The following is a 24580-nucleotide window of genomic DNA, read 5'->3' as shown; positions in this document are numbered from 1 at the left end:
TACCAAAATTTTGATAATTATTTTCAATTATATTTGTAATCTTTAGATCAACCCATTTTATTTCATTCGTTTCTCTTTCTCTCATATATTTTTTTCTTTATTTTTTTTTTTTTTTTTTTTTTCAGAACGTGTAACACAGAAGAAAACGCATACTTTCTACGCCGATCAAAAATAGGATTCAAAAGAGACTATCGTTCAGGTATGTAGTATTAGTACGCGCACTCTGCCCGCGGAGGCAATTTTCTAATAAAAGAACCCATCAGCATGTAACGTCAATTCGACGTAAGAGGAAAGGAACCGTTCGGTGGTCTAGATAATCTACGTTAAGTTAAAACGTACACACAGTGAAAGACAGAGAAAGATAAAGAAAAGAGAAACAGAGAGAAAGAGAAAGAGAAAAAAAGAAATATATATATATATATATAAAGAGAGAGATATGTATAATGAAATCATATGATGCACTAATACATCATCATTTTCACATGTGCAAATTTTTTTTCTAAATTCCTCTATATATGTCTATATCTATATATGTTATACATATATATATATACCAATCAATTTGATTAGTTTCATTCGTCTGTCATTTTTTTATTTGTATTTCTCATACGTACTATGACCTCAAAAGGTTTTGACCTGATCAAAAAGTTAAAAAAATATATACATGTATATATATTATTTACTAGAAGTGACTAGGGAAAAAACTTTAATAAAAGTGATGACGCGTATGAAATAGTTAGATAGATAGGCAGAGAAAGAAAGAGAAAAACAATCTTATCGTAAATAAATTGTTTACGTTTATTATTAAAATTATGAATAAAAAAAAACAAGAAAAGAATAAAAAAAAGACGAGAAAAAATAAGAGGACGGTTGAAATTAACCTAAGTAAATTGTTAGATCAAATTAAGTAACGATAATAAAATATTGTTTTTAGAATTTTTATGTTAAAAGAAAAAAAAAGAAAATTATTTTTATAAATTAAATTAAAATATATAAATAAATAATTATTTATATTAAAAATGTTGAAAAAGTCAATCGTCATCTATAATTTCTTTTTTATTTGTTGGGTTTTTAATTTCTCATTAACTTTTCCCATTATATAATTTTCATTAGTATAGGTCAAGGAAGATGAAAATAAAAATTAAATTAAATTAAAAAAAAAAAAAAAAAAAAAGAAAAAGAAAGAAAATTTCGTTAAGAGAAAGATTCATCATTGAAAGCACGAGCACACGTATCGGATAAGCGATCGGCCTTAATTCAGTCCCGATTGCGAGTCGAATGCCGTACGATTTGAAATAGCACGAAGTGGGGTTATCGAGGAAGGGTCGAGGCCTCCAACTTTAAGGCCGTCGTAACTTTGATCGATCAACGTTAGTGATCTCTGACGATATATATATATATATATATACCCTCATACATTCATCCCATCCAAACATCCACATACACACACACACATATACATATATATATTAAAGTAAAATCGAACATTAGATTTAAGTCTCTTGCGAAATGCATATAATATAAATGTGTATCGAGTAATCGATTTTTATATTATTATGTCATCCTATTATTATATTATCTTAATTAACTCGTAAACAAAAAATTAAAAAAAAAAAAAACAACAAAAATGATCGAATTAATTTATAATTTTGGGCGAGGGTGGTAGTGTGTGGGTGGTAGGTTAATTTTGTATTCTTAGATATTATTTATATCTTTGTGATATATATATATATAAAATATAGTAAAATAATATAAATAAAATATAAAATATATAAAAATATAATATAATAATAATATAAATAAAAAATAAAATATATAATATCAAAAAAAATATATATATAATAATAAATAAAATATAAATTATATCTCTTACTAATATATATGTATATAAAAAGGGTTGAAGCAATAGTAATAAAAATATTCTAGTTAATAAGACTTGATTATCGCTATTCGTCAAATATACATAAAGAAATAAAAAAAAAAAAAAAAGGGTTCGAGCAATAGCAATGAGATTTATTTTTCATCGCTAACATAAGAGATAGAGAAAGAGAAAGAGAACTCGATCATCACTGTTCGCCAAACGTCCAAAGCATCGTATCGTAACGCTTATGTTACGAAGTGAACACTAACTGCCTGTAACCAGTCGCAACGGCTCGGTAATAGACTTAAATTAACCAGCGGGGGCCCTAAATGTGTGGCACATACGTGTGAACCGAACGCATGCAAAAATCACGTATATGAGCGTGTATCACACGTATGTAGTATATGTATGTGTACATACGTACTATATACTTCATTTATATATATTTGTATTACTAGATATCAACAGTGTATTGTAAGAGTTTCATATGTAATGATACACATGTAATGGTACACATGTAATGGTACACATGTGTAATGGTATTACACATGTTACATGTTTTGTATTATACTAAAACTCCGGACGTTTAGGTACAGCAGCCTCCTGTTGCGTGTCTCTCATGAAAACGTTCATGATTACGAGTTATCTTTATCAAATAGAAAGAGAGAGAGAGAGAGAGAGAAAGAAATAGATAAAGAAAGTATTCTAATACATTTAAAATCATTAGTTTGTGTATGATTATCATGCATGTTTTCTGTGAAACACGTGTATCTCTCATATGTTTTCTTGTTAATTCATTTTGTTTTTCATTTTTTTTTCTTATCAAAGATTTTCTATTAAAAATAAGTTTACATTTGAAATTAATTTTAAATATGGTATTGTATAAAAGATGAAAAAAAAAAAAAAAAAAAACAAGGAAACCTTGGATGTAAGCTCGTGAAATTGAAAAACACGATTGATAGTCTTTGGTATATATATTTTTTTTTTTTCTATATTAATATAATCTTGTCTTTGAACTTTGTTGATTTATTCGAATAAAAATGATATTATATAATAATTCTATTTTAAAATAAATATTAAGAGCAACATTTTCTATTACATCAAAATTTGTTTTTCTCAGACGTCAAATTAACGTTTATATACGCATTATATTATTTATATTTTATGTTTGTTCCAATTGTTGCAAATATGATAAATCAAATCGTACGACGAATGATTTTAGTCTCACCGTAATTCGACAACGATAACCACAGATAAAAGATCAACTTGCTATTCTAACGTCATTTAGTATACACGTATTACGTATATATTAGTATATATGTAAATATATATATATTTCTATGTATCGTATTATCGATTCATCGTAACTGCTTCGATAATAACCAATAAAGTAATAAAATATCATATATATATTACATATGCAATTATGATATGCAGTTTAGTTTATACAAGACTAATCTCTACAAGATTTCAAAATTTTCCTATCACTTTTTTTTCAATTGTTATCTTATTAAATTAATTATTATTATTTAATACATTTGCAATTTAACGTAAAATTTTCATAATCATTTTGGTAACTTATCTTACATTATAATTAATAAATTACATTTAAACATTATTTAAGAATACGAAAGAAAATTGATTCAAACGTCCTTGGATCCTAATCATCGAGACTTCTCGTTTTACTCATCTTCATGTGCTTACTTATTAGAATTCTTGGTTTTGTTAATGAATAAATTAAAAAAAAAAAAACCTTCATCCACAAAAGCGTGAATTTTCTATCTTTTTTTTTTTTTTTACAATTCCAAAATTCTTTCTTTACTTTTTTTTATTAAATATTAATGACAGGATCTAAAAGGATCTTGCATACATAATTCCTTTTAACGAATTATTTTAATCGATTGACAATCTTCCATTCTGTACAAGTAAAATAAGAATAATATTCTTGCTAATATTGAGAGAGAAAAAAAAAAGAAATATTTTATAACTACGAATTCATTTGCATATACAAATATGAAGAACTTGCGATAGGATGAAGAATATGACGTAAAAGGTGTTTTCGTTAAATTCCTCGTGAATTTACAATAAATGAAATAAAATAAGAAAAAAAAATAAAATAGAAAAAAAGAAAGAAACCAAAAAAAAAAAAAAAAAAAGAACAAAAATTTTAGATAACTCGAGTTACCATGTCACATTTTAATTTTATTTTATATTTATTTTATTATTTATTATACATAATAAATTATTATTTTAAAATATAATTATATTATATTATATTCAATATAAAATATAATTACATATATTTAATATATTATATATATTTTTTATTTTATATTTATAAATATAATTTTATTTTATTATATTTACCGATATAATAATTCCGTTCCAAAAATAAAAATAAAAATAAAAAAAAATTGGATGAAATGATACAAAAAAAAAAAAATACAAAATTAAATAATTAATATAATAATAATTGCATACAAAAATATTAGATAACCCGAATTAGCAAGCCAAAAATCACATTTTAATTTACCCATATAATAGTTCCATTCAAAAAAAAATTAAAAAAATAAAAAAGAATTAAAAAAAAATTTTGACGAAAATGTGGGTGGTCATAGAAAAGCTAAAACTGGTGCAATGAAAAGGGGTAAAAGTAAATTCAAGAGGAAAGTTTATTGAGAATTTCTCTCTCTTTTTCTTTCTATCTATCTTTCTCTCTCTCTCTCTCTCTCTCTCTCTTTTTCATCTTGTTGGTATGAGATTCGCAAACGTTAGGTGTGTAAGATAAATATGCGGCCGGTATTGGTAAAAATAGAGTGACGGCCGAGTTACTTGTGCAATCGAGCACGTGGGATCTTTACCCTTCCTTTCCCTCTCTCTCTCTCTCTTTCTCTCTCTCTCTCTCTCTCTCTCTCTTTCTCAAAGTCTTCAAACCACCCTTCCTTCCCTCCGAATCGTACTAGATATTTTTTCTTTTTTTTTCTTTTTGCTTTAGTAAAGCTCAAAACTGAAACGTTCATTTTCGTATACGTGCGTGGAGAACAGGTCGTTGAACTTCATTGTAAAATTATCGAAAAGTTTAAAAATATTTTCTATGATATTTTGAACGAAACGAAAGGAATGTGAGACAAACAAAATTGATGATTTAAATTTTAGTTGTTTGATTAACTATAAATTAATGACAACTAAGATAAAAAAAAAACGATTGTGATTTCAATGTGATTTACATATTTGAAACATATTATTATATATCTATCGTGAAACAAATTAAATTTTATATTTGATATAAAAAAAAATAAAAAAAATGAAACAATGATACTTCGATTCATTGTTTTTGTAATATCTTATTTTTTGTTTATTATTTTTTTTTTTTTTTTGTTCCATGATGTATCTCGAAAGAATTTTAATAAGAATTATTACATGCGTGTATTCGATGTTATAATAACCGTAAGATTCTTGAAAAAGCTCAAAAGCGTGGGTGGTTTACTCGTAAATATTAAGTTTTGCAAAACCAGAAGTTATGTGTGTGTGTGTTTGTGTATGTATATGTGTCCTTTCCTTGGCAAAGAATCGACTAACATTTTATGATAAATATAATGTGTTATAGCGAATAATGTGTTCTTGTTGTTTACGAAGAATTAAAGCTTCTTACTTTATACACACGTGAGACAAATTTTATGTAATTTACATTTAATTATTTTTTTTTTGTCGTGTCTCGATTAATCGTGCAAATTTCTATCGATAATAATCGGCCAGTTTTGTTTTTTTCTTATTAATCGAATTATAATATAAACGAGCACATATGCACATGGTGAATGGTGAATGGTGAATGGTGTTAAATGTAACGAGAGAAAGTTTATCATTTTCGGTCAAAAGTTTCCAAATATAATTCTATCGCAAAAAGTTTTTTCTAAAGATAAATTACAAATTTTTTAGTAGTGTTGCATTTGTAATTGTCACTTCAAAATTATTGCAAAAATGTAAAGAATAATTATTATATGTAAATATATATTTTTTTTAATTAAAATATTTAATTATAGAATATATAAAAAAAATTAATATTTATATAAAATATTAAAATATTATATATTATAATATTTAATTAATATTTATAATTATATTATAATATATTAATAATAAATAATAAATTAAATAATATTGTAATATATTGTATAATATTATATTATATAAATATTGATTATAATATTTAATTATAATAAAAAAGAAAATATTCGCGTATAATAAAATAAAGAAATAAATAAATAATTATATAAAATAATTAATAAAATATAATAAAATAATTAAAACTATATTACAAAAACATCAACTTTTTTTTACCATTAATATCATCGACAGAAAACGTTTCATATAAATAACTACGAAATATAAGATTAAAAAAAAAAAAAAAAGAACATTTATAATATTATTATAATTGACAAGAAAAATCTAATGAAAATAATTGCAAATTTGTTGTTGTTTTTTTTTTTATTTATTTATTGTAAAATCCAAATTAAATATTCATTACGAATGTTAGTTATAACGTCACTTGCATATATTTCAATCGCAAAACACGAATGGATGAATTACGAAACAGACCATTGTTAAAGTTAAATCGAAATGTGAATCAATAGCACTTTCTCTTTCTCTCTACCCCCGCCCCCTTTTATCATCCCACCCTTCCTAGTCTATCCTTTATTATCTGTTCGTTAATCGAATCCGTTTATCTCTCAAAACTTTGTCATCCGTCCAATCGCGAAGATCAGCTGGTTCTGTCGTAAATATGACGAGTAAATAAATGTGTGAAACGCGTGAGCGCGTGCGCGTGTGTTCGCACTCATTGGTAAGGAAAACACACACATATATATATATATATATATATATATATATATATACACACATACACACACAGAGACAGAAAGGCGATGATATAACACGAGTAACCAACGAGTTCATCTTTTTTATCGTGTGGTACGTAGATAATAAAAAAAAAATAAAAAAATGTTTTTGGTGTATTATGTGTTCTCTCAAAAAGGAAAGGAAAATTAATGAACATATTATAAATAGATCCTAATTACGTTAATATGATTATTCGTATTTTTTTTTTTAAACATACGAACATAGAAATAATTAATATATTCTATATATGTCGTATGTGTGTGTACGTGTATATAAATATTTATGCATTAATGCGACCAACGGTACTTCCATTTGTTTGACTACTTTTCACGATAAGAATTACCAAAGTAGAAAATCCCAAAGATATTATAATTATTAATAATATAATTAAATAATAATAATTATAATAATAATAATTTAATATGAAGTAAATTATAATATATATATATATATATAATATTATTATATTTAATTGTATATAAAGTAAATTATATATAATTAAATAATAATAATAATTTGATATAAAATAAAATAAAAAGGAAATGATTTCACTTACACACACAAGAAAAAAAAAAAAAGAAAAAAGCTACTAACTTGTACTCTTTCACACTTCTATCTGTTTATCCTTCAGAATTAGTCTTTATATCTATCTATCTATCTTATTTATCTATATATCTACCTATCTATCTTATTTCTCTCTCTCTCTCTTTCTCTCTCTCTTTCTCTGTTTCGTTCTATATTTCGAACGTCAGAGACGAGGCTAGCCTAGCAATAATATATCTTAGTACCCAGTTGTCTCGAGATCACGAGGAGATTAAAGAGGTTACACGTTCGCACACATCTTTAGCAAAAGTTTGCCTCCTCCCCTTCGAAAAGAGAAGTTCATCGTTCCACGTTTCTTGTGTCTTTCGATTTAGCACTACTAGCACGTCCGTTATGTAATCACGGCAAGAAGGAAAACTTCTCTTCGATGATATAAAATCTGTTGTTGTTCCTCTTTCTTCTTCTTCTTCTTCTCCACCACCACCATCACCATCACCAGTGTAACAAGTACCAACAATACTACTACTACTACCACCCACCACTATCACCACCACTACCACCTTTCTTATCCACCACTTGTTCTTTTTTTCTCTCAACTCCCACCTCCACCTCATCCACCTCCTTATCTTCCTCCACTACTACAACAACTACCACCCACCACCTTCTTCTTCTTCCTTTTCTTCTTCTATTCCACCTTTCGTATATTCCTTTTATTCAAATTACAGCACCACAACAACCAACAACAACAACCAATAAATTTTTCGTTGTCATACGATGAGAGATCAAAAGATAATATATATTTATTCCTCGTTATAACAATAAATGTTGTAATATCTTCTTCATCGATATTAAGAATAATATTTAATCCTTCTTACGACGATCCAAGAATATGGTCTATTGGTAATGCCAAAAATGATTAACGTCGCGAATAACGAACACATTTTAACAATTAGAATTTACCTACGTGAATATATTATAACCATTGTTCGTAAAATGTTTGACTAAAATTATTTACAAAAAAAAAAAATAAATAAATAAATAAAACAGTTATCTTTATGACTTTTAAAATTTAAATTCTCCACTTCGTTTGAGAACAACCAAAAAAGAAATAAGTTATCTTATTTCTCTTACTCTTTTTTTTTTCTTTTTTTTTTATTTAATTTCGATGAAGTTGCTTATCTTTGTGTTTTCTTTTCTGTTGCTTTTTTGGCTTAGTACTTTAAGATTTCTTTTTTCTTTCTTTTTAATTTTGTTCGTAACGAGAGTAAAAATGAATACGTTCGAAACCGCGCGTCTCTGGCAGTGGCACTGGGCAACACTTGCTATCCAAGATAGACGCACACATCGTACCATTACCACCTCCACCGAGTTAAAATCCACCTCCCCACCAAGTCAAATAAGCCACCTCCACTAAAACCACTTCTTTACTCCGTTCTCTACGTGTACTTCGGCACGCGCTTTCCTATGCCTGTTTCTCTTGGTTTCTCTTGGTTTCTCTTTCTCTCTCTCTCTCTCTCTTTCTCTCTTTTTCTCTCTTTTTCTCTTTATTTTTTTTACTCAGTCCTCTTTCCCTCTCTCTTTCTCTGTCTTTTGATCTCACTCTCATTCCATTTCTATCTTACGATATAAGTAAATACTGAGGAAGATCCCTGGTGTAAGAGTTGGTTGCATCCGCCGTTGCAATAGTTATTCATGCTACGTCGACGGCAGGCACGCGCGTATTTTTGATCACGAAACAACATTACCGTTTTCTTCTTCTTCTTCTTCTTCTTTTTACGATGAAATAATATTAATGATCGATATTATTTTTCTTTTCACTTTGTTTTAACTCGTAAGAAGACATTTTCATTAACTTTTTAGTATTATTATTTTGTTTTTTGTTTAATCTAAATATTATTTTGTAGAAATTATATTTTGTATGCCGGTGAACGTGCAAATGAATTCATTTTCTTCTTTGACAACGACAACACAATATTAACGATCAAAATTAATTATTTTTTTTCTTTTACTTTGTTATACTCGTAAGAAGAAATTTTTATTAACATTTTACTATCATTATTTTGTTTTTTGTCTTATCTAAATATTATTTTGTAGAAATGATATTTTACAAGTCCGTGATCGTGCAAATGAATTCGTTTTATTCTTTGACGATGAATCAATAATAATAATGATTAATAACAAATTATTTATTTATAAATTAGTACGTTTTATTGATTATAAATTATGTTATCTATATTTTTTTCTGTTTTACTCATAAAAAAAAGAAATTTTCCTTATCATTCTAATATTATTATTATTTTTGTTTTAAATATAATGTTTGTTTTGTTTCATTAAAATATTATTCTCGAACAAATTATATTTTATAAATTCGTAAACGTGCAAATGAATTCGTTTTAAAGTAAATAATGATTATAATTACGTGCATATCGAATTATTTTTCTTATCATTGAATTCACACACTTATTAGTGACAGACAACGATGTGTCAGTGTTAAACTATAATAACTTGGATTGTGGTATTTCTTTTCGTTTATGTTAGATACAATTTTTCTGGTCTCCCTATTGGATAAAGTTAAGTGTCAAAAATCACATGACAAGAAAAAAAGAAAATTTAAACTGATGAAAATTATTAACAAATGCTATTTCAATGTTATAACGGAATAATGATGTCAGCCATACGTTCAAACATCGCATAATGTGTTCATAAATCTCAACGATTTATGAAACATAAAAAGATAGAATTAACTTCTTTCATCCAGCGAGAAACGAAAAAATAAAAATAGTTTATTCTCCCCCCCCTCCAACTCCCCATTCTCTAAATATATCTTTTTTGCAACTTTTAACCCCTTTGTCTTACAACAACGAGTGAGACTCGTGATAAGAAATTTGGACTGAAAACAATAAGCACGAGCTTAACTTGTAGTTCAGTTGTTCTGAATATTTTTTTTACTTTACTTAAGTGTAATTACTATTGATAATTATTAATTATTAATTAATATTATTATTCATTTAATATTATTAAATATAATATATATATCATAGTAATTAAGTGTAGCATATATAAAAATAATTAATATAATTAATTAAGTATAGTACATATAATACTTAATATAATATAAAATAATTAAGTATAGTATATACAATAGTAATTAATATAATTATAATTATACATAATTTCATTTTTTCATAATTATATATTTTTAAGAAATAAACATAATAAAAGAATTCAAATAAATCGTTAATTATTCATTCGTATGAAAATAATATAAAATAAAAAAATTAATTGACATAAGTAAAAAAAAAATTAAACAATTAAAAATCCGTACTTTATATTTTATTAAAAATACACCTGTGTCGTCAAATGTATTCATAGTACTCGTTAGTGCATGACATAATTTCGTGTATCGAATAAATATTTTACTTTCATATTGCAATCATCCAAATTGCAAAATAATCTCAAAGGTTTGACACTCTCCAAACCTAAACGAATACCAACGAATAAAAAAGGAACTTTATATTGAATCATGACAAATTTAAAAATACACACTCGAGACAGAAAAAGAGAGAGAGAGAGAGAGAGAGAGAGAGAGAGTGAGAAGGAAGAGGTGTAAAGGGGGAGGTGAGTCATTGAACCAAGATGAAATGGTGGAAAAGAAAGAAACTTAATCGCAGAAAGATATTTGATTTGATTCAAATACGATTGTATCACGATTGAAATCGTACTCGATAAAGAAACAAGGGCGTGAAATGATCACGATCTTTCATTTACTATACTTATGTATCATTATGTACTTAGCAATTGATCTATTTCTCTCTATTTCTCTCTCTCTCTCTCTCTCTCTCTCTCTCTCTCTCTCTACCTTTCCCTCTTTATTTTATCGTAACAAGCAAAAGCAGAGCAATAAAACGTGTCAATGAATTTTAAAATGCTCAACAAATGTCATTTTTTGATCTATGATTTTTTTTTTTTTAATAATAATATTATTTGATTTAAATTAATTAAAAAATAATATTATATATTAATTAATTAATTAATTAATTAATTAATAATTATTTTTTATTATTTCATTTAAGAGATAAAGAAATTAAAAAAAAACTGTAATTGTATTCTCTTTAATGTTATTAATTATATATATATATTCATTACTATATATTTTATTAATAAAATATATTTTATTATTATATATTTAATAATTATAATATAATATTATATATTTTTTTAATATAATTTATAATATATTTATTTATATATATTTTAATATATGTATTATATATAATAATAAAATATATTTGATTAATTAAATATCTGTCGTAAATGTTATTAATTAAAAAACATTGAATTGGAATGAAACACCCTGTATATACACGCATACTATAATAAGTAAGTGTCACGGACGTGTAAAATCGCGAGCACTTGAATTACGATCGATTAACGATACGGAACTACGGTCTAGGCGATAAAAATAAAATGAAAAAATAAAAAAAAATTAAATCGAATGAGATATTAGAATCAAATGATTTTCTTGATTCATTTAAAAATTCAATAGATCTTCTTTTTATTATTATTATTATTATTATTATTATTATTATTATTATTATTATTATTATTATTATTATTATCTGTATTTATTACGGATAATATATAAATCGAATATATATAGAATTATGAATTTCTTTTTTTTTTATATTTTCATTTATATGTTTTATATATCCTTTATTATCTTTTTTCTTTTCTTTTTATAAGCTAAGGATTGACTATCGATTGATCAACCTTGGCGGTTTACAACTACGAACTAGATAGTTTTTAATTAAACAACTATAATAACAACTTGCATATATCGTGCTGGATGATTAATCGAACTGTATCATTTTTCCCCCTTTTTTTTTTTTATTTCAATAAAAAATGAAAAATACATACATTTTATTTGAATGAATTGTTTCATATTCGAACAAAATTAATTCTACACAAAATTTAAGAAAAAATGATTTCGAGATGTGAACAAGTTAGATGATCATTTCAATACAAAGTTTATCAATTAAAATTGATACGAAAAAAAAAAAAGAAAGAAAGAAAATAATTTATAAAAATGTCGAATATTTTACGAGAAGAGGAGTTCATTGGATTGTCCGTCTTTTCATTTTATTATTTGTTTTTTTGTTCTTCTTCATTTTTTTTTTTTTTTTTCTATTTAATTCTCAACTCGTTTCGAAACGAACGAGATACTCGTTCGAAATTGTCAGAGAATTCAAGTGGAACTAAAAAAAAAAAAAAAAAAAAAAACAAAGAAATCAAATTAACTTTTATATTACCGTAATAAAATTGACATTCGGCAGTATCTTTTTTTTTTTTTTTAACAGCTGCCGAATAATTGACAACACGTGTATTTTTCTCTCTTAATCGTTAACAACCAACCACCATAGTTCGTCATTGACCGACATAGAATCAACAAGCATCGTGGAATGCACTGAATTCGACTCTGACAGTTCTCACTGTTCACTACCACGATAAACTTCGAGTGAACTATTCTAAGAACGTACAAGTTAACTTCTTTCCGAAGTGAATCTTAAAACAGAATCAAACAAGTATATATATATATATATATATAAAATTCTTTTTTTCTTTTATGTCCAAAGATTTAATCGAATTATACAAATTTGAATGAGTTCCGAATTTTTTTATTTTCAAAGTATCGAATTAATACCAACAAAAAAAAAAGAAATAATTTAACAAACCTTGCAACAAATCGGTAATAATAAAAAATAAAAAATAAATAAATAAATAGAAGAACAAATAAAATATAACTTTTAAGAAGACCCATTAAAAAAACACACACAATTATATTAAATATATTATTAATAAATAAGGAAATAATAAAACAAAGCTATTTTTAATTTCGATTTAATTTAAAAAAAAAAAAAAATTTTTTTAAAACCAAGAATAAATAAAATATAATTTTTAAGAGTATCCATCGAAAAAAAAAACAATTAAATTATATTGTTAATAAATCAAGGGGGGGGGGGAAACAAAAAACAAAACTATTTTCAATTCTGATTGATATGAAGAATATTCATCTTCATCTTCATCCTCATTTTCATCTTCATCCACATTTTCTGCTGGGGTTTTTTATTATTCTCATAGATTAATCTTTAAAGATATCCTATACGATTCGCGACCAATCATTATGCAATCAACCTGTTTAAGATATCAAGGTCGAGCCTATTCAAGATTCTTGTTTTTCGCGTGTAAGTTTCAATTCTTTGCGATTCGTTCAACGATTTCCGTCAAATTCTCATTTCGTTCCAACGATCCCACCCATCCACCTACGCACGCATCCAAAGTTTATCGAATTTAATCAATGCCTTATTATATCTATAGAAAAACAGAGGGTACAGATGGAAGGGAAAGAGAAAGAGAAAGAGAAAGAGAAAAAGAAAGAGAAGAAGGAAGATAAAGAGAGAAAGACAGAGAGGAGATGATCTTCTATCCTGTGGGTATTTCTGTTTGTTTGTTTTTGTCTTTCTTTCTTATGTTAGACAGGAAGTCACGCTCGTTGCAGATTTACGCGTATATTCTGTTCAACAAAAGTAAGATATCGAGATACTCGTTATAAAATCTGACGATGAAAGAACGGAAGTAACTTTGCTAAAAAATAAAAATAAAAATTAAAAAAAAAAAACAGAAGAAACAGAGAGACTGATAGAAAGAGAGAGAAAGATATACTCGAATATCGTATTTCATCGTCACCGTGTATATATTCATATCTATGATAATGTTATATATATATATATATAGGTGTGTATATCCTTTACGTTCCAAAGAGAAAAACTCGTCCACATAAAGCTTACGATTCAACTTGGTGTTATAAACAAGACTTTCAATCTCTTATGATGCGTGTTTAGATTTCTACGAAAGAGAATCTCACTAAGTTTTTCTTATCAGTCCTGTAAAAGTCATATATACAACTTGGTTTATTACTGTCTAAGATTTGACGGTATCGTTATCGATTATATTGTATCGATATAAAGGAAATGATATGTAATTTTTGTGTGTGTAACAATATTACAACGATCAGATAAATAATACTTAATAAATATTATAAATAATATTATGTCGTATTAATCCTTTGATTTTTCTTCTTCTAGTGTTAGGTTTATAATATATATATATATATATATATATATGTATATAGGATTTTTAGTATCTGGTTATACTTTAAATTTGATATTAAATAATAAACCTATTTTAGGATTATTTAATTTATTAAATTTAATCTGAATTATATTGTATAATTATTAATATATTATATATAATAAAATTTATATATATATATATATATATATAATATATATAAATAATATATAGTATAATAACATACAATTATAATAAAAAATTAATAATATAATATAAATATAATAACATAATAAAATAATAAAAAAATATATTATATATTATATTTATATATGTTATTTAATAATAATTATTATATAATACATTATATAATATATTATTATTTTTTTTATTATATCTTGCAATGTTTTTTGAAACGATTGGACGTATCTTTCAGAACAAATGTAAATACCCCTTGTTAGTTAAGTCAAATTTTACATTTTTTTATAATGAAATGATTTTTTCTTTTTGTTTTTTTTTTCTTTTTTTTTTTTAATAAAATTTACAATCAATATGAAAAATTCCAAATTTCTGAAATATGTTTCTGTGTATAAGAATTTAGAAAAAAAAGATATGAATGGTTTTAAATTGACACTGAAGGGTGGGGATAAGAATACATTCCTAAAACACACACTGTATATATATATATATACATATTAATTCCTAGAATCGTATTCGAAATTGTTTCTATTCTAATTACAATAGAACGTTCAGAGAATTAATAATGCAACGTATTGATAACAAAGAGTTTCACGTTTCATGTTATTTTTCAAATAATTCATACTTCGATTATGATTGAGAAAAAGAGGGAACTAATAAATATGATCGCAATCTATACAGATGATACATACATACGTATATAAGTATACATATATATATATATATATACTTAACACACACGTAATATTGTATTGTTAATTTCTTCGATTAGATCAATTCTAAATACCCAATTAGAATACCACAGCAATTGTAAACAGCTACCTAACGTCGTAAAAAAATAAAAAAATAAAAATAAAAAAAAAAACAACAAAAAGAGAATAAATTCTATTTAAAATTAATTTCTACAAACAATAGCATGTGTTTTACGAGAAACGAAAATACTAATAAGAAACACGATTCGAAGGAAAAAAAAAAAAAGAAATTAAAAATGTTTGCTAGAAAATACGATTAAGAGGAAACTAATTACATCCTGCTGTTCGGTAAAAGAGAACAATGTTAACAAGAAGAGAAAAAAAAAGAAGAATCATCATCATAATCATCATCATTGGGATAACAAATGGATAGATATATACCTACGAGTTTATCTATTTCTATATATATACATGTATATTACGTCACGCGAGTTTAAATATACGACACTCAATTATGATTTTATTTTCTTAACTCTTCACGTATTCGTAGTCAACTATTTTCTTCTTCTACTTCTTCTTCTATTTCTTCAACATCTTCTTTTATTATTGTTTTTCATTCGATAGATTATAAACAAATATTTGTGAAAAGAAAATGACAAAAAGAGTAAAAATAGAGGGTGTAATAGGAAAGAGAGTGAAATAAACATAAAAAGTGGAAATGAAGTAATTGACAGGATGACAACGACAATTTTCAAAATTCTTTTTGAAAGAATTAAAAAAAAAAAACATAAAAAAAAAAATTAGAAAAATAAAAATGGAATATTTGTGAGAAAAAATTTGAAAGAGGAAAAAACTAGAGGGTGTAATAGGAAAGGAGAGTGAAATAAACATAAAAAGTGGAAATAAAATAATTGACACGATGACAACGACAATTTTCAAAATTCTTTTTGAAAGAATTGAAAGAAAAAAATATAAAAAAGATAAGAAAAATAAAAATGGAATATTTGTGAGAAAAAATTTGAAAGAGGAAAAAACTAGAGGGTGTAATAGGAAAGGAGAGTGAAATAAACATAAAAAGTGGAAATGAAGTAATTGACAGGATGACAACGACAATTTTCAAAATTCTTTTTGAAAGAATTAAAAAAAAAAACATAAAAAAAAAAAATTAGAAAAATAAAAATGGAATATTTGTGAGAAAAAATTTGAAAGAGGAAAAAACTAGAGGGTGTAATAGGAAAGGAGAGTAAAACAAACACAAAAAGTGGAAATAAAGTAATTGACAGGATGACAACGACAATTTTCAAAATTCTTTTTGAAAGAATTGAAAGAAAAAAACATAAAAAAAAGGTAAAAAAAATTAAAATGGAATATTTTGTGAAAAAAGAATAATGAAAAAGAAAAAAATAAAGGGTGTAATAGGAAAGAGGGTGAAAAAGAAACATATAAAGTGAAATAAACATGTAATTGGCACAACGATGACAACGACAAAGTTTTTGAAAGTATTGTAAAGAACATAAAAATGTGTAAAATTTGTCAAAAAAAAAAAAAACGAAATAAAAAAATATAAAAAATAGAGGGTATAGTAGGAAAAGGGGGTGGAAAAAAAAATTATAAAAAATGTTAAAAATGTAATTGACACTTCAACAACGACGAAGAAATCGAAACGAAAAGAAAAGAAAAAAATAAAAGAAAAAATAAAAATGGAAGAAAATGTTATAAAATAAGAAAAATCAAAAAAAAAAAGAAAAAAGAAAGAATTGTAGGATAACTATGGCCGTGACTTTCACCCACGAGAGAGAGGGGTTATCAGCTCTCACTTTCGTTCGGGGTCGCACGTTTCCTCGACTGGCGTAGGAAATATCGACGAAGTAGAGGAAAGCCTCCTCCTTCCGGTTGACAGGACGAGAGGAGGAACAGTTTTCCCCTCACGCAAGCGCGTTTCTTCTCTTTTCTCCTTCGAGTATGAAAAAAAAGAGAGAGAGAGAGAAAATAGGGTTGGGGTGGAGAGAGAAGGAGAGAAAAAGAACATAAAAGAAAGAAAAAAAAACAGCATACAACCACCCACGAACTCTTTAAAATTTATCTCTCATTATGTGAAAGCCTTTTTTCGAGAAATATTCAATTATTTTGTTTATAAATACAAGTGGAGAGAGAAGGGAGACAATTAAATAATTATTTTTCAATGAAACATTAATTTTCGTGAATTTAAAGTTGATCGAGAGATTTTATTCGAAACGTTTCAATTGGTTACGCATTTTTTTTCTCTTTTTCTTTTGAAACTGATTCATATGTATATATATCTATTGATAATTATTAATATGTAATTAAAATATAATAATAATATAAAATAATAAATACAAATATTAATATATAATATATTATAGTATATTATATAATATATTATACAGTATATTATATAACATAGTATACAGTATATTATATAATATAGTATATAAATAGTATAATATGCAAAAGTATTTTTATATATATATATAAGGTAGATGAAAATTAAATGTTAAAAATTAATAAAATTAATTAATTACTATGCATAATATATTTAGAAATAACAAATGATTTTTATTTGCTTTATCAAAATTTTATTTTTAAATTCGACTTGTTATTATTATATATTTTTTTTTTTTTATAAAAATTGCAGTAAAAAGAAAGAAAAAAAAAGTACTAAAGATTACAGTAGTACATCTCAGATTTATAGAGGAACGTAAAAATCGAAAGATGAAAACAAAAGAACAACTGGCTTGATGTAAGAAAAAAAAGTAAAAGGAAAAGAAAAAAAGCACAAAAAAGAAAAAAAAGGGTTTGTATCTGACAGGTCTCGCGACGTCAGCTGAAGTTCCAAGTCCCACTGGCTACAATAATAGCGTAGCATAAGCTAGGCTAGCTAGCGATTCGATCTTACGTAAGATAAAATAAAACCTCTTCCTCGTCAAAAAAAAAAAAAGGGGTTGGAATAAATGGTTAATGAGACGAAACGTTTGAAAAGAAGATAGAGGGTGGAGAAAAGAAAAAAAAAGAAAAAGAAAGAAAAAGAAAGAAAGGGAATGTAAAGTGAAGCTCGAATTTTATACGAGTCTGCGCGTGCGCTTAACGGGTGTCACGAAAGAGAGAGAGAGAGAGAGAGAGAGAGAGAGAGAGAGAAGAAGAAGAAGAAGGTATAGAATCCAAAGGGGTTAGTATACTGAAGTGAATGTGACTACGAGAGGGTAGTATAGCCACAGAAAAGGGGCGGGTTTTATGTGGGCCACCAGGTTCTACGTCCTCTCCTTCGTCGGCGCGTGTAATGCTCGAAAGTTGAGAAGAGGATCGAAAAAGGAAAAGAGTGAGTGAGTGGGTAGATGGGTTGGGGTTTGGGAGGAGTTAAAGGAGGTAGAAGAAAGAGAAAGAGGACTTATCCAGTGGGTTTGAAGGGTGTATATATAAGTGTATTAGTGTATAGGTATGTGAGTGTGTGCTGAAGGTTATGATGGTGGTAGCTGTGGCGATAACTGAACGTAAGCCATTGGTAGAAAGGGTGGGTAACATTCCGGAACTACTGCGGAGATTAAACGAACCAAGGGAAGAGTATCCTAAAAGGGGGAAGGGAATGGGCTTGGTTTTATTTGTTTTCCGATAGTGAAAGTTCTTATGTTCTCTCTCTCTCTCTCTCTCTCTCACTCTCTCTATCTATCTATCTTTCTCTTTTTCTCTATTCCCCTATCATCCACACTATTATTATGGAGTAATACGTTTTATCTAACCTAACTGAATGACTCGTGTGAAAAATCTTGTTTTCATCGAGATACTTTTTCTATCGTCATTTTTATTTTATTTTATTTTATTTTTTATTTGCATTTTATTTTATTCTATTTTATTTTATTTTATTTTATTTTATTTTATTTTATTTTATTTGATGTAAAATAAATAGATCGATAAATATAATTCAAATTGCTAGTTTCATTTATAAAATTTTTATTGCAATAAATAAATATTATTTTTAAGAATACTTATGAAATATTGAAAGAAGGATATAACGTTTCTAATTATTTTATTTTTTTTTCGTTAATTAATTAGTTGGTTAGTTGGTTGATTCATTCATTTATTCATTAATGTATTCACAATCGTTTTCAATTAGTCACGCAAGAAAGATATTGCAAGTTAGACGTGTAAGATTTAAGATATATTACTGTATAGATTCTTATCTATTTTGTAAAGAGTATACTTAATAACCGTTACCCATTCGTACAATTGAAAAATATCAAGATAAAAATATAAAGAATATTTTTTCCAATCTAGAGTCGTCCAATTTGCTGGATGATACTTGCCTCGTAAAAGAAAGAAGATTATTTCGGTCGAGCCAAGTGTCATCAGGAAAAAAATGAAATGAGAAAATTACACTCGAAGAAATAGTAGAAGCATAGGGTGATAAGAAGAAAAAGAAACCAAAAAAAAAAAAAAAAAAAAAAATTAGAAAAAGTAAAATTGACCAATTTTCTATTCGCTGTTCCTTTGTAAATCAAAGCAAGAAATTGAATTTCAATTAGCATGCATCATATCATACACGATCATTTTAAATATTAAAATCAAAATTACACTTACCTGGATTATCATTGCATCAAAAACATCAAACAATATCAAAGACACTGACGATACGATAAATATTTCAAACCTATTTCTCAGAAAAAAAGATAATAAAAAAATAGATAAGTTCTATCTTCGAGGAAAAATAATTAATCTAAACTTTCCCATCGTACCTCGTGTTCGATTAGTTTTGATATTTTCTTAATCTTAATCATCTTTTTAAATAGGATTTATACAACGTGACTCATTGTCAGAGTATGAGGAAACCAAAGTCATGCAAGTCACACTAGGACAAGGTTATTGAACCTTACACATACCTTCGATGATGCAATACAGTTTGAAAAGAGCAAACTTTTGAAAGAAACTTGAAATCAAATTTGAAATCTTTCATTTACCAAGAATAATTTCAAAAAGATATTTATATTACGATCAATCTATTATATATATATAATGGTATATATAATATATATTATATATTATTATATATAATTTATTTATAACATATTTATATATATATATATATATAAATTATAAAAATAATTTATAATTTTATATATATTATATATTATATATATTATATATATTATATATTATATATATTATATATTATATATATTATATATTATATATATTATATATATTATATATTATATATATTATATATTATATATATTATATATTATATATTATATATTATATATTATATATTATATATTATATATTACAATTATATTAATTATATATTATATATTACAATTATATTAATTATATATTATATATTATATGGTATATAATATAATATATATATATATAGAACAAACAATTATATTACTGTAAAAATTTTCTAAAATAAATCTAAACCTCCCTAAAAAAAAAAACCTTCTTCAAAACGCAGCACAAATTTTACGAATTTTTTTCATCTAAAAACTTTCATTACACATAACAAAGATAATATGCTTTCCTTAAATATTAAATTAATAAAATATTTAATAATAAATACATATTTAAAAATTAATAAGCAATATTTCAACATGACGTATGAAGGAACAGCGAATTGGTCAAAATCATATTACAAGATTGAAATAAACAATAAAAAAAAAGTACAAAAAAATATTAACATTATAAATCATTGATCCTACCTTATGATGTAATTCACGCAGACAACTGAAAGCGGCTTATGTTGTTTCGTACAATGAATAAGGGTAGCTTGTGTGACAACCCAAGCGTAGCCACCTTTTTTCCCCAAGAAACGATAAGCCACTGTTTCGCACTGCCCTTTGCTGAATACTGAAACAATAACGATGATAGTAAGGATCAGTTATGGTAAGAAACTCTGAATGGTCTACGAGGTGCAAGCACCACTTTATATACACGCGCTAGATGCGCACGTTCTGCGCATTCGTGGCTGATGAAATACCCATGAAATCATTTTGGTGAGTCCTTACGTTAATTTCTTTTCATTTTCATTTATTTTTTTTTTAATTTTTCTTTCCTATCATTTTTGTTATCATTTCTATTATTCCATAACACATTAAAACATGAATAAAAATACTTCGTCTGATTGTTTTGAAATAAAGAAACTTGTAAGAAATAAATCTATGAACATATAAAATTGATTTTAACGTTGAATCAATTTTTTTTATACAAGTTTGTAATTCATTATTAAAAAAATGAAAAGAAATGTTAAACATCCCGCCTAAAGGTAGGCATCACTTTATACACGATCGATAATTAGAATAACAACGCCATCTATTAGTAAAAAAAATTGATTTCAAAACGCCTTTCGATAGGCAACACATTATACTCGTTGAAAGTCTGTAAATGCTGGTTATCTATAGTAAGGCGTTAAGAAAAAAAAAAAATTATCTTACAATTATCGAGGAAGTATAATAAAATGACGATGTCTACAAACTGGTATAATATTAAAACAATAAATAATTAAATAAAAATTTTTTAATTAATAATTATTTCAAAAAATCAAACGATAAATAAAAAAAAATTGATGAGTCAGCCACCGTCAGTAAACTATCTAATATACTTTTTTATTTTTCGAATGATAGGTAATAAAAGTGTCCTTGGAATTGGAAAAAGAAAAAAAAAGAGAAGTAAGCATCGTTTGGGAAAAAAAAAAATCGTTTTATCTCATTCTTACAGAAGGGTAGGATAGGTGGACATAAACCTTACGAGGTCTTTTACTCAAAAGATGGATCATTCGAGATTAGTAAGAACTAAACCCCTCTGGCCACAAAAAAAAGCTATACTGCGAATATCGATTTTCGTTTTGGTGTCAATGAACCCTTAAAAAAGATTTTCTGATCAAATGAAGTCAACCCCCGATTGGTAATGTAACAAATTCGACGTTTTTTCCACTAATTCCATTGCCAAGTATGAAATTTCGATTTAAAATTGAAAAAAATAACAGAAATTATTCGAATGATTAAAAGAAGAAGAATTATTTACAAGATTTCAAAGTTGAGTCAATGAACCCTAAATATATTTTCTAATCAAATAAAAACAACAACCCCAAATATTAATGCAACAAATTCTATATTCTTTCCACCAATTATTCCATTGGCACGTATGAAATTTTGATTTAAAGTAGAAAAAATAAAAGAAATCATTCGAATCATTAAAAGAAGAATAATTATTTACAAGATTTGAAAGTTGAGTCAATGAACCCTTAAAAAAAGATTTTCTAACCAAATAAAAACAACCCCCATTAGTAATGTAACAAATTCTATGTTCTTTCCACCAATTCCATTGACACGTATGAAATTTCAATTTAAAAAAAAAAAAAAGAAAAAAAACAACAACAAAAAAGAAATCATTCAAATGATTTAAAAAAAAAAAAAAGAAGAATAATTACTTACAAGATTTGAAAGATTTGTCAAGTGCCAAGTTGTCGAGAGCATGATGAAATTCGAACACCGATTGTCCCATCAATTCTTCGCTATCCCAACCGAGATATTCCGCCAATCTTTCAAGAAGAAGAAAATGAAAATGAAAAAAAAAATAAGATTAAAAATAAAATAGAACAAATATAAATCTAAAGTTCATTAATATTCCATTAAAAATTAAAAACTCAATTTAAGAATGAGTAGTGTCTAAAAAAAAAAAAAAAAAATTAAAAAAAAATAAAAGAAAACTAATCAACTTACTTTTCATCAGCATAAGTGAATTTCATGCTAAGACTGTATTTCGATAAAAATGTTTGACGTCCTAATGGTATCTCGATATTACTAGGATGAGGTATAGGACAACCAACTAGAATTAATGATGGTCCAGTCTCGCGTTCTATCTCATCATTATCAGAAGAACCATCGTTTTCTCCTTGAGATTTTTCGACGTTTACAGAATTTGAATTGGAATCACGTATGTTTGTCAAACGGCCAATACAATGGATTACCTTAAAAAACATTATTAGGATATCAAGTTAATTCAATTTGAATTAATGAATACGATATGTGAATATAATATCAACCCTTTTCTAATTATATTTCATAATAGAAAAAAGAGAAAGATTGGTAGTAAATTTTCCGTACCTTGTAAGAGGCGCTCTTCAAATTAACTTTTCTTCCTTTACTGGTCAAAGTGCATTTTAATCTTAGAAAAAAGCTGCACGAGCGTTTGTCGTTATCTTCGATAGGCTTCGAAGAAAGACACTCGCGTAATTCTTCGTGATCACATGGATGACTATACTCGTAAACGCTTTGGCCCATCATATCCATCTATGTAAAAATATATAATAAAATTTATATATTACATAAATATATATTATAATATTATATAAAATATAATTGTAATAAATTATATATTAAATGTAATTATAATAAATTATATATTAAATATAATTATAATAAATAATAATAAAATATAATATATATATATATAATATAAAATATAAAATACTGTAATATAATTATAATTAATAATATTAAATATATATTATAATATTATATTTTAAATAATATATGTATATGTATATATATATATATATATATATATATATATATATAAGATAACAAATAATAAGAAGTAAGCTTATTCAATCGACAATTTATAGTTGATGTTATCGATAAGTATTTACATGCATGACGCGGAACTAGCAATTCACCAACCAATAGAATATAAAATAAAGTAAAGACCGTTGTTGTTTTCTATTTGCGTCATCACTTTTACATATAACTACATCATACATACATACATATATACATGCAATGCTTGACAAAACTATATTTAAGTTTTAACATAATTTACACTTTTTTTTCTTTTTTACCATTATCTTTAAAAATATGTTAAAAGTATGATTCTTTTTTTACTTCACTGTTTTTTTCACAATCAATTTAATATCTCAAATCTTAAATTGAATTATATAGTAAAAATCATGGATATTAAAATTGATGTACAATTGAGAAAAATAATGAAATAATTAATGTATATTCTTATTTTTATTATCTAATAATATAAAAAATATCTTTGTTGTTATTTAATCAACGTTTACTTTACCTTTATCATTTGCAATGACTCAAGAAATATATAATTGATATATAAAAAAAAAAAAAAAAAAAAAAATAGAATAAAAAGAATGTCGTACCTTTTTCACAGATTTTCTAAAAAAAACAATCTTATAAAAAAAAAAATGTTGTTCTGTATTAATAATACATATTGTTGTTCAACACGATATGTA

The 24580-nt window shown here is 25.5% G+C and overlaps 1 protein-coding gene across 1 annotated transcript in view; it reads right to left on the bottom strand.

The window, feature by feature from the left end:
- Positions 1–24580, bottom strand: part of sima (HIF-1 transcription factor component sima) — a 52460-nt gene that overhangs the window by 7994 nt on the left and 19886 nt on the right. The window contains 4 exon segments of the mRNA XM_015328655.2: positions 21033–21180; positions 22764–22870; positions 23052–23299; positions 23436–23621. Of these exon segments, the coding sequence (XP_015184141.2) occupies positions 21033–21180; positions 22764–22870; positions 23052–23299; positions 23436–23621 (689 nt within the window).

The sequence above is a fragment of the Polistes dominula genome, unplaced genomic scaffold (assembly GCF_049000335.1).
Source record: "Polistes dominula isolate Pdom_NZ unplaced genomic scaffold, Pdom_raw_medaka contig_28, whole genome shotgun sequence".
Classification (NCBI taxonomy): Eukaryota; Metazoa; Arthropoda; class Insecta; order Hymenoptera; family Vespidae; genus Polistes; species Polistes dominula.
The sequence above is the reverse complement of the archived record's forward strand: the minus strand, read 5'-3'. Positions and strand labels throughout refer to the sequence as shown.